Genomic DNA, 12,792 nt, shown 5'->3' with positions numbered 1-12,792 from the left:
GTGACAATTTCATCAAGGGAGTTCGCAAGAATGAGAGCCCTATGTGGAGTATGATGGGAGACAGGATGGACCAAAATGTTGAAATTCATTCTCTTCAATTAAAATGTATTATTCCAAGTACGATTTCCTGTTTACCATTTTATTCAATCAAGGAGAATTCCACAAAGTAATGCCCAAAATTTTTCACCTTCAGTTCAATAAGTTTATTAAGATAAGTCTGAGAAATTCTATGTAATGAAATTAATGTATCATATGTAATAATAAAAAAATTAATATTTTAGGTAAGCAATATATGAATTCTGTCCAGTCATAATATTCTTAATTAAAACAACTAAATGTAATTGAAATAATGAGCTTTTAGAAAGACACTTATTTTTTAGATTTAATGAAGGCAGTCGAACTGACTTCTTCGCCACTTTAAGCTAAATCAGCAAATATTTATAAACTAATAATCCAAGAGAAAACAATTCAAAGACAGATCAAATGACTGCTCCAGCACCTCTACTGCTAATCACATTTCCCATTTCAATTTCATGTCCAATATTCACTTAATTTGATGAATTTTCCTTCAGTTAATTTATTTAACCATTGTCTGCATTTATTAAGTAGAAATATTTTAAATCAATCTTCACACACAACAATTTTAATGAAGTAATGGCTGAATCTATTTGCATGTATTACATCACCTCAGAATAACATAATTTTGTTGTGCTCAGGGTTTAAAAGATAGAAATCAACACATTGCATCAATGACTACATATTATATCAAATTGTACTCGAAAAAGAATTTAATGACATGTAAGTTTCCACTTTTATTTTTCATATTGCATCAATGACTACATATTATATCAAACTGTACTCGAAAAAGAATTTAATGACATGTAAGTTTCCACTTTTATTTTTGTAAAGACTTCTATTCATAATGTAAGAAATTGAGCTCTTAGGCCTCATGAATTAATAAAATAAAATGAAAACTCCCGTGTCAATGTAGTCAGCGAAAGAGCCAACTGCATTTTATGCTAACAGTTTCACTGCCACTAAAATTCGCCAATGATGGTCAACTTCTTAAGTTTAACAGAGTTTGGAATAAAAAGTTAATAATTAATTTACTTCCATTCCCAGAGGATAACTCACCTGGAAGCAGAAAAGCATGCCTACCACCACGGCCACTCCAATTGACAATCCCAAACAGAACAGACAAAAGACAAGAGTGTATGGTGTCATGAGCACTATTGGTTCTTCAGGGTTGCCATAGTAGAGGTACCAGTCCTAGAAAAGAAATGTTTGTACACTCCAAGGTTGACACACTTCAGAGACTATAAAAGCCATTTATCCAAGGTTCCCAATCACTAAAACTTGGGTGAAGCCAAGCAGTGCCCTCTTTTCTCACCCCCGCATTCAACTACCACTATGCCACAAGGATTTCCTCAGAGAAGAGAACCACTCAAGAAATATACATTACCGGCATAATGCTAAAAACACAGCAGCACTTAACTTCTCATTGATTTCTCTTCCAACATTTGGAATTTTTAAGCCATTTCAATGGATTTCCATAACCTAATCAAGTGATCCCAGCACCAATACAATTGATTTCATTACCTAGCATGTCCTTCGTACCCTTAAATATTATTTAATATAATGCACAGAGCATGACCAATCTCCCGATTGGTCATATCAAGAATAAGGACCATTCAAAAATCATCATTGTGAAGGAGAATTATACCAAAGAACCACCAGCAAGGGCTGATTCATGTTAACCAGTGATGGGATCAATATACTTTCACATTTTGAATAGTCTAATGAAATATTCCAGTCTAAAGACAGAATAGTCACGAATTATTTATCATTCTGACCCTTAATAAACCATTAGGATAAGGAACACAGGCCTTACCTTCCCATCTCTCCATTTTATTGTGTCCTTTTAATGTCTCACACAATCAACCACCATATCATGATAACTCCAACTAAAGGTAAGTGCATACACATAACTTAGGAACTACAAACAGTGAAATAACATTAGATCGTCCAACATTAGTACATTTACCTAATGTATATGACACCGAGGAACGCACAAGTCATAACACACGAGCATGCATGCCATTAAGCTCTTCCGTTGAAGGAGTCCCAATTTCGAGTAATCCTGATTCAAGTCACTTGAGTGAAACATTTCTGCACGATGCATCTCCCACGTTGCGGTCAGAAATCCAAATCTAAGTTAACAAGCATCATCACCTCAATATTTGAGATTTAAAAACCATTCCTTCATGAAAAAAAGGCTGAATGAGCAATTAGGAATAAAAAGGATAGGCGAAGTGAATTATTCATTATGCCTGTTGAAAAACGTGATTTTGATGGAGAGGCAGTCATAAATGCCAAGGGGAACCACAAACCATTTCACTTTTCTTTCAAATGTCAAAGCATAATGTCTCACTCTTACTCCATGATATTTTGAGGAGTGAAAATTTTTCCAATTGCTACCCCAAGAACAACTTAGTTGAAAGTTTAAAACTATGAAAAAGCAGAAACAAACTTTTGGAACACAATCGTTAACCCACAAACTTGAATGAATTTCATATTCAACAAGGCATCAGGGAGATGTGTACAAAGATACAAATTCATTGGTGACATGAATGGAAAAAAAGCAAGAGAGGAACTTCATTGGTTTGATGCCTGTTATAAATGGCCTACCACTTCATTAATAAAACCAAATATGGCTGGCCCTTCACATTTTCAAAGTATACCCAAGCATGCAATAGAGTAATTTCATAACATGCACTGTTTTGAAAGAACTCATTAGCTGAGATTAAGTTTTCAACTTATTTTTACCACAAGCAACCATACAAAGACATTCGTGGTGATTTGATCCATTGACGCTAGAGCACATTAAGCAACAGGTTAGTTAACAAAAACTATCCTCTTGAATATTTTGAGATCTCTTCAATAAGTTTTCACCGGATTCTGACTCAAACTTAAGATTTCAAGCAAGACACAACATCTTTATATGATTTAGAATAAGAATAATGCAACAGATAAGCTGGAGTTTATGTGCATTGTGATAACCACATTCAACCAAATTGGTGGTTAGCCCTCAATGCCAAACTTAGTATCATGCGCAGAAATTTCAAACGGCAATATCATTTGCCTTGACTAGGATTCAAACCCAGATCCCTCGCTGTCTGGCTGAGCGATTGGGTCAGTTAACCTACCGAGGCATCCTCTTACATCTGGAGATTTAAAGGAAATAGATGTCACAATGAAATACCCTACATAAAATGTCACAGACATTCGACGTCCTGCATGCTGTGCTTCATTCAGGACCTGAATCTGGGTTCAAATCTCGGTCAAGGCAAGTGATTTTTACACATTGAAATTTCTGCATTTTAATTCATATTAGCGGATGACTCCATTAAAAGTTACTGTCGTGGCATCTCCCACAATTTTTTAGCCTTGATTTGGCAACTTCCCCATTTGGTGTTGAAGCACCATGGTGGCCATTCTACACAAAAGCTGCTTGGCAATGATTGTTGAGGGAAAGGGTGCATTGTCAGGGCAAAGCACCCGCAACTTGTTTTGCCACTAATTGGTACCATTCTCCGAATTCTTTCATGTAAATGATTCATTACTTCCCGGTATAAGGCAATATTATGAGGGTAATCAGAAAAGTTCTAAGAATTAAATAGAAATAAACGTCAGGGTCAGATTGATATTGAAATTAAACCACTTGGCTTTTCCGCATAGAAAAATGTTTTATTTACTACCTAGGTTTTGTTATATGTTTCACTTATATTTTTACCTGATGATGTTATGCCATAGTGAAACCTAGGTAGTAAATAAAACATTTTTCTTTGTGGAAAAGCCAAGTGGTTTAATTTCAAGTTCAATATGAAGACATTCCACCAAGTGACGCCAGAAACTGTTTTATTTGTCAGGGAAGAAATAAACCTCCGTGTAACTTTTTCATTTTTCAATGTAGTCTCCCCATAAACTAATGCACTTGGTCCAGCGATGTTCCAATGCCTTAATCATATCTTGAAAATTAGCCTCCTTTAGGTTTGCAAAATACTTGTCTACTTTGGCTGTTAGTTCTTTGTTTGAGGAGAATCTCCATCCACCGAGGAAACTTTTGAGCTTGGGGAAGAGATGGAAATCTGATGGAGCCAAATCAGGCGACTAAGGCGGATGTGTGGCAACAATACGGATCTTAGGTCACGTATTTTGGCCATGGCAACAACACGTGTGTGGGTGTACATTGTCTCGATGAAAGATGACCTTCTTTCTCGCCAAACCTGGCTGTTTTTCATGCATCTTTGGCTGTAGTTGGTCCAAAAGGTTAGTGTAGTAATGTCCATTAATTGCTTGACCAGTGGGGAGATAATCTGTCAGCAGATTCCCTTTTGCATCCCAGACAACTGAAGCCATCTACTTTCCGGCCGACCGTATTGCCTTGCTTTCTTTGGTTGTGGTAAATGTTTCCACTGCTTTGACTGCTGTTTTGTCTCTGGGGCATAGTAGTTGACCATAGTTTCATCTGTGGTTACAAACCGGTGGAGAAATTCTTGTTGGTGGCTCTTAAAATGAGTAAAACATTGTTCAGAAATTACAATTCTGATGCCTAGTAGATAATTCTCTCATATCCAATTCCGCTGTTAAAATGTGATATGCCCGTTCAGATGACATCCCTACAGCTTCAGGGATTTCTCGCACTTTCAGTCGGCAATCCTCCATGTCCCTTTGATGCACTTTAGCAATAATTTCTGGGGTAAGAGCACATTTTGCCCCGCCACTGCACAGACCATCATCAAAGCTGTCCCAACCAAACTTAAACTTGTTTGTCCACTACGCAAAAGTTGAATCTGAAGGAGCAGAGTCCCTCAGTGTGTTCTTCAGTCGGCATGGATCTCCTTAGCTTTCAAACCTTTCTTAATGAGGTATTTAATCAATGCTTGAGCCTCAATTTTTCTCATCTTCACAAATCACTAGAAGGGAACAGCGGTGAGGCATAGCAAAACTCGGTGGCACTTGCACAAAAGTCACTCTTTGGTGGCAAAGTCCATTGTATTAATACTTGCTTGATGTGAGTGACAAAGGCAGTAGCCGCAGGCATCCACTAGAATACCTGCAGTTGCTTTCCTTTGTTGCCAACTTTCAAATGCTCTCTCTCTTATTCTCCTAAACAGAAATGCCACATATTTCAAAGTGATATACGTACATAACAAATGAAGAGTGGCACTGGATATTTAATAACTAAGAGTAATTACTTCATAGCAATATAGAATATATCAGAAGACATAAAAGTTCATGGCTAAAAATTAAGCTAGTGGAAAATTCTTTTTTCATAAATGGGAATATAGAATCAGACTTCTTCAGGCAGCCACATTAGAGCAGATATGATTATTTCAAAGTATTATTTGTTGTATCTTTACTAATGCATCTTACAGTTCTTTTAAATTAGGAATACATGGCCAAAATACTCAGATTTTATTCTTCATAGTGGTTTAAGTACATTAACTTTCACTCCGAGAACTTTGCAAATTACCCTCACACTACTCAGTATTATACTATCAAATTTATTTCACACTCCAGTTCTGGTTTTTAACTATTGAAATTCCATATGTCCCTTCCTTAAATAAGTCCATAAATTCAATAAATAAAGGGCACTAATTAATTAAATCGATAAAGAAAAAACTTAGGGGTCAGAAAGGTATTTTAAAGGGGCATGCTGATAACATAATGGTGGGGACTGGAATCGCATGTTCAAGGGATGCATAACATCATTTTGAGGGGATCGGGATTGCTGCGGTGGCTACCGTACCGGCTTCCCACCCAGAGGGCCAGGGTTCAAATCCCAGTGGTGTTGAATATTTTTCAGTGGTGTCTCGATCCCCACTCGAGGTGCTTTGAGGAGGGCATTTTGAGTGAGTACGCCGTCCGTCAGATGGGACGTTAAGCTGCGGACCTTTCGTAAAGAGTAGGCCCACACCGGGTTTCTCTCCACCCTTCATCCTTTCCTGTCCATCCCCTATGGCGCAAATGACCTCAGCTGTCAGTTGCCTCCCTTAAATACTACTTCTACTACTAACATCATTTTGAGTAGACTCCATTCTCTCAATTTATGATTTGCACCACTGACTATGCCACTGGACTGTAAAGTAGAAGTTGTGTGGTTCCATTCCCACATAAAGTACACCGCAGGTTGCCCACCCCTGATACCAATGCCACTTAGCCTAACATGCTGACACTTAGAATGCCGCCAATACCAAAAAATTGATCAGTATCTTGGATCACATCATGCCAATATGACCTGTGTTTTTGAGGCATTGTATCATGTGGCCATCATCCTGAAAATGTAAACATTCCATCATTGGCTCCTCCCTTTTGCCATACCTCTCAATTATCCCTGGAGGGTCTTTGGTAATATGGCCTTTTATAAGTAACAGAGGTAAAACGAGTATAAGAGGCATATGGTCACGAGAACAGAAGCTTGGAATTCTTTCCTCAACAAATAAAAGCATTCCAAAAGCAAGCAATAAATCAAAGCCATGCATTTGAAGACAACATCCTTTGAAGAATAACTCTGCATATTTTACCCTATTAAAAGCTCGAATGAGTGAACATGAAAAGATAATGGCTGCATGGAAGCATCCACATGTTGCAAACAAGAGAAATGCAGCAAAATGAGCATGATTCCGATGGCCAACACAATTGTTGATCCATGGGCAGTGGTGATCCATTTTTAGCACACAGCGCCCACCTGGGTGAGAGACAAGAATCAGGAATCAGAAGCACACCTTGGCCCACCACACACATTCACAGCTAAATAAATATTTCTGGCACACTAATGCTTCAAAACAGTGCATCGTAACTCTTCCATGAGCTCCAAGCATTTTTGCCCCTTTGCCTACTGCCTCATCATGAACTTAACAAGGGAGGGAACGTTTGTCTCCCTTCCCTTTCTCCTTGCTCCCATTCCAGACATTATATGAATTACTCACGAAGGGATCAAGACCAAGGGATGACATGCAAATGCAAGGACTGGATACAACTAAACTGCAAATGATTTAGAAGTCCCTCTGGGAGGGTCCCACTGATCAAACCATTAATAAATGTCAACTTTTAGACATCCCACATGCAACAGAACCTTGCACACACATGAATGATAAATACAAATAATTTTTTGGAATTTGATTGGCAATCGAGGGAGGAGATCAGTAACAAATTCCTTGGGACTTCCCGAGGCAGAGAAAAAGTATTCTCCTCTCTGGTAAAAATTTCAATTCATGTGATTTGAAATTCATAGGAGTCCATGGAGGTAAAAAGATATATCCATATCAAAATATTAAATAAAAATTATAAAATTATTAGTCCTAGAGTCTATTTTTTAAACAAATATCCTTAGGTGGATATTCACTAGAACAGTTCTGATCAAATGGTATTAATTTTGATTTATACATTCCTATGACTTCCCTTCAGACTTATTTAAATAAAAACACTCCAAAAGATACAGTTACAGAGAGTGTGGTGTCATGTCCTCATGGCCATCACACAATAGTTATACTACATGGCAAGCTCTGTACATGTGATAAAGCGGCTTATGGAATGCTTAAAATATAATCAATCCTCACACGGCAGGTCACATTCTCACACCAGAGCCACACATACACTATGTTTCACCTCCCCTCGTGCTTCTGCCCCACCCCCTCCAAGCACCTTTCTCACCTGGCCCTCAAGTCTTCAGTTCCCCAAGGAGCATTCACTTAGGAAAACATCTACATAACTCAATTCATTTCACTCTGTAACTTTAAATGTATTTGTAACATCTCTCAATGCTTTTGTTAAATGATCAAAAACAGATTCCACAATGCAGTTGCATGTCAAGTTGTACCTTGCCTGTATGAATACTGTTGCCAAGACATATATATTGGGAAATTTCATATTGATAAATTTCATTCAAAAACCATTTGATAATTATCATATCAAATGGTTCCTGATTATCAATAATATTGATAATTTTGATGCAAATTTCCATTGGAGATTCAAGTTGTATAATTTTTTTTTTTAAATGAACATGCATTTGCTTGCTGAGTGAATAATGCCTCGGAAGGCAATTACATTCATGTGCCAGTTTGACCATAGCAGACATGCAGCACGTGAAAGAAAAGCAGGTAAAGCATTCATGTTGGGATAAACACTTGGTTCATTTGGATCCAAGGGTTTATTATTTGGACGTCACAATGACTTTAGCCACAGTCTCATATTCACATTGAAAGAAGGGAGGTTGGGACCAATATATGTATCGAATATAAGTAGTCTAGGCAAGAGGCACAGAGTAAATAGGCTTGTGAAATAATTGACATAAAATGTCAGGCTGAATAAACAGCGCTCCATTTCTAACAGAAAAATATTAAAGGAAATATATTTAAGATTATTATAGATCCATATAGATATTTACATATCTATACGGATAACCATTGACCAACCTTTTAGCAAATGATGGCATGCAGGATGAGATTAATGTATTTTATTTTGAAATTGACAAGTTAGCATTCTTACCCATGGACTACAACCTTGCACTTTCTGATGACCCCTAATGCTGTGTGTGAGGGATCAATATATTTGCTTCTTGTAGGGCCACCCTTGCCAGATACATTAAAAGGGAGGAGCCACATGAAAGGTAGTCTGTATGGTAACTGTGTCTCAGTGAGCCAGCTGCAAAGACACCTGACCCGAGTGGGGCAGCCATTTGAGTGATGGCATCACATTAAAAACACTATAATGGAAGGCTTCATGAAATCACTTCAATTAATTATCCCACCAAAGAGTGATGGTCATAGATTGGAGCATGAGTCCTGGCAATCACAGGATTCGGCCTCCTTGGCCATGTGTCGAGCCTTACAGTGGAAGAGGCATGGCTTCCTTGGTCATCATCTCATGATATCCTTGCAGAGCAAAATCAACATTGACAACAAGGAAAACACAGAAGTGACAGCAAAGAGGACTAAACAAGTTTGGATAGGGACTTACAATATTAGGACGATGTTGAGGACAGGGGAGTTTTAAAGAATATGAAATGGATGGAAGAAGAAAATATAGATATTTTATGGAAATGCAAGGTGAGATAAGAGAGCCAATGAGAAGTTGCAATAATATTAAACAATAAGGTAGGCAGAGGCATAATAAGTATTGAGCAACCGAGTGATAGAATATTATCGTTAGAAGAAAAAGCTGAACCAATGAACTTGATCATTATTCAGGTCTTGCCATGAAGCAATCATAGGGAGGAAGAAGTGGACAGTGTATCCAATCAATAAAAAGAAATAATCATGGGGGTTCCTAGAAAGAAACTGCAATTTTCTCCCGTTCCCGAAACACAGAGCTACGTAGAAGGAAAAACAAAGAGATAAATACTTAACGTAAGGAGGAAACTAATTGGTCAAAAGAAGAGTGGTGGAAGAGAGAGTGCGAGGATATGGATAATTTACTGAGGTTGCGTGAAATGGGTGCATTGTAAAGAATGGTGAAAGCACCATCAGGAAATACAAATAGAAAATTGGTGAACATCATTAAAAATGGATCAGGAAATTTATTAATTGGACCACGAAAGACTCATGAGAGATGGAAAGAATGCATACAGAATCTATAAGGTAAATACATCACAACAGCAAGCTTAGACATAGAAAGTGAATATGATGGAGATGGGAATAGATTAGGTCTAGGCAAATTTGATGGCCAGATAGAGATGACATTCAAGGAAATTAAATCAAATCAGGCATTGGGAGAGACCACATCCTAATGGAACAGCTCAAAGATTTATGAAAATGAGGCCAAACTTTTAGAGGCTAATTCTTATATTTACTGTGGAGTGCTTGGCTAGGAGAGACTTCAAGAGATCAGTGTCAATTTCCATTCCAAAAAAATGGAAAGGCACCGTGTGTGATGACCGTATGAAAATAAGTGTGATTTCACAAGCAGCTAAATTTGTAGTCAGGACCATCAATGAGAGATTGGAGAGGAGGGAAAATGATTACTCAGGAGATTATCAGTTTGGCTTGTGGATGGGAGAGATTTGAGTGATGCAATCTTTAATGAGGTCATTAATAGTGAGGAACATTGAATAAAATCAGGTTTTTCTATATCCTGATGGAGAGTCGGGAAGGGCAGTGCTTGGAAGAAGGGTAAGACTTGGGTTGTCCATTATCACCCGTAATTTCAATGTATCAGTTGGTCGCCTGATTAAAGAGGCATGGGAAGAACTGAAGAGAGGAATGAAAATCAGAGGAAAACTCTTGGAGTCAGTTCATTTTGCAGATGATTAGATCTTGTTTATACAGCCAGCCAATTGGTTTCAAACACTGCTGACGGAATAGGAAAGTCAGTGCGATAGATATGGGATGAGACTGAATGTAAAAAAAACTAAAGTTAAGAGGTTTTAGAGAAAGGTAAAAGCTAATATACATTAACATAAGAGTTCATAAACTTGGGCAGGTGAACAGTGGAATCTTGGAAAAGTTTTCGACCAAAATTGTCAAAGTGGCAAGGTAACATGAAGACAAATTGTGCTAGGTAGAGAAGCATTCACAAAAGGGGCAAAATCATGACAGGGGTGTTGTGTACGGATCTTCCTTGATTTATTTAACGACTTCATTGGGGAGAGATTGGGACTGCTATAGTCTCCTCTTCCACCTAACCACTAAACATAGCATGAAGACAATTACAAACACCCATGCTCAAGGTGAAGGAAAACCAAGAAAAGTAGGAAATGGAACCTGCGACCTCTGGGCGGGCAGGGGAACACTTTACCCCACCCCCATGGAGGCAATTGAAAAGAATGACGAAAACTCGAATTGGAGCCTGGTTTATAATGCCATGGAAAAATGGTTGCATAAGCTAGATGTGTCTTGGTGGCTTTTGAAACGTGAATATGGAGATGTATGGAAATAGTTCAATAAACAAAGAAGAAAACAAACGACAAAGAACTTGGCATGGAATCAGTGGGAGAAATTCAAAGTCAGCACGGGAGGTGGGTGCAGAACGTTTTCATGGGTGGTGAAATGTTGAAGGCCATGCGAATTTATACAAACTATGTAGCGAAGAATATACCATTTTGGATGGAATGAAGGTAGGTTGACTGTATGCGGAATTGAAGGTTTGATGTAGCGTGAGGTATTACTGATTACTATTTATTTTAAATTGAACTTTTTAAGAATCTATCCATATACACACAGAAATATGGGAGAGCTAATGTATTACTTTCTCTGAGAGAATATGTTCTGTGTAGACTTTGAAACTAAATTCAAGTTTCCATTATGTTCGATGGAGAAACTCAGGAGAGTAAGTCAATAGAGCAGCAAGAATATGGAAAACTAAAACATCTTACTACTCATGAGTTATTACCATAAACAGAGTCAATGAATAATGGCATTCAAATTATAAATTAACAATGAATAAAATGGAGCAATCGCAGACTTTTGGCATAGATATCAATACATATCATAATGAGAGGTACATTAAACAACCAAGAACATACATCCAAACCAAACATACAACTTAAAATGTTATATTACATATATAGAGGTAGCTAAATGAAACTCCTTCCTTCGAAGAGTTGAATTGAGTAAATGGTATAATTTAAGGTTTAAAAATCAAATATGATATAGAGAGAGAATGAATTACATTTTCGACAATGATGAGCACGGGGTGCTTTAAAACCCTCACAAACTCCGCAGTATTGCAAAAATTCAGTATCTTCTTCCACCTCCTATAAGTATAAGGGTAAAATTTCAAAAATAAAACTTTTGTATCCTTCTATACATAAACACTACACAACTCTGCAGCAATCAATTACAAGAGATACAATCCATGAATGAAATCATCAAAGAAAATTCAAAGGCAATGACATCTTTGAACACTCACCGGTTTCCAACCGATTGGAAGGAATCCTGGTCCCTCATAAATGGAACTTAAAAAATTATAAATAGTGAGAGCGCTAAAAATTAAGAAACAGCCGACGTTAATAGAACCCGCCAGGGATGCCGAAGGAGGCCACCACATAGAGCAACAATGAACGGCCATAAACGATATACTTTTTATGATACCTAGAAAATCGTGAGAAAACATTAACACATCAAAGAAATATGTTTTTCTGGGCCAAAAATTTGTTAGTATAACATTAGTGTAATGACAATGTGATTTAGATAATGTGAGGAGTCATGTTGAATTAAAATTAACGAGCTGTGTACAATCTTAACATTATTAAAAAGCTACACATTTACAGGTATATAACTTTACCTAATGCAGTGAGGGGTCCAAAGTGACATAGTCTTTTCAAAGTGCCAAAACACATACTTAATTTAAGCAAAAACACAGGAGTTCCCAAGTTTAGCGTCCAGTTCAATCAATTTTCCATATCTCTGATTTAACTGAACTGGCCCACGGCGAGCTAGCCCACGACTATCTACCGGCCGTTGAAGCTCTCGATTTTTCAGTCATACCAACGTAAAACTTTTTCCACAAAGAAACCCCTAAAATAAGTAAATCCCGTAATCCCCTACGAAAAGTAAATCCCCTAAATCATTGCAGTAATCTCACTACAATGGACAAATTATACTCAGTGATACCCCCTGTAATCACCTGCAACTGTAAGACCGGGATGAGTTATGTAGTATATATGATATACGGCCCTGGAAAGACAACTACACTGATCATAGATAGCCCAAGCGGAAGGTCGTCTTTTATAGCGAAAACTAAGAGGTCATTTGCAATATTTTAGGAAAAAAATGTTCTAGTTTAGGAGAT

General features: G+C 37.6%; 1 protein-coding gene across 1 annotated transcript in view; it reads right to left on the bottom strand.

Moving 5' to 3' along the window:
- Positions 1-12,434, bottom strand: part of LOC139689283 (palmitoyltransferase ZDHHC6) — a 28,716-nt gene extending 16,282 nt beyond the window's left edge. The window contains exons 1-5 of the mRNA XM_071586343.1: positions 12,286-12,434; positions 11,911-12,092; positions 11,671-11,755; positions 6,588-6,751; positions 1,135-1,269 (exon numbers count right to left, since the gene is read on the bottom strand). Of these exons, the coding sequence (XP_071442444.1) occupies positions 1,135-1,269; positions 6,588-6,751; positions 11,671-11,755; positions 11,911-12,092; positions 12,286-12,340 (621 nt within the window). The 5' untranslated portion in view covers positions 12,341-12,434. The remainder of the gene's footprint in view (positions 1-1,134; positions 1,270-6,587; positions 6,752-11,670; positions 11,756-11,910; positions 12,093-12,285) is intronic.
- Between the last annotated feature and the right edge of the window lie 358 nt (positions 12,435-12,792).

Source organism: Hetaerina americana, unplaced genomic scaffold (genome assembly GCF_022747635.1).
Source record: "Hetaerina americana unplaced genomic scaffold, ioHetAmer1.1.p SCAF_22, whole genome shotgun sequence".
Lineage (NCBI taxonomy): Eukaryota > Metazoa > Arthropoda > Insecta > Odonata > Calopterygidae > Hetaerina > Hetaerina americana.
The sequence above is the reverse complement of the archived record's forward strand: the minus strand, read 5'-3'. Positions and strand labels throughout refer to the sequence as shown.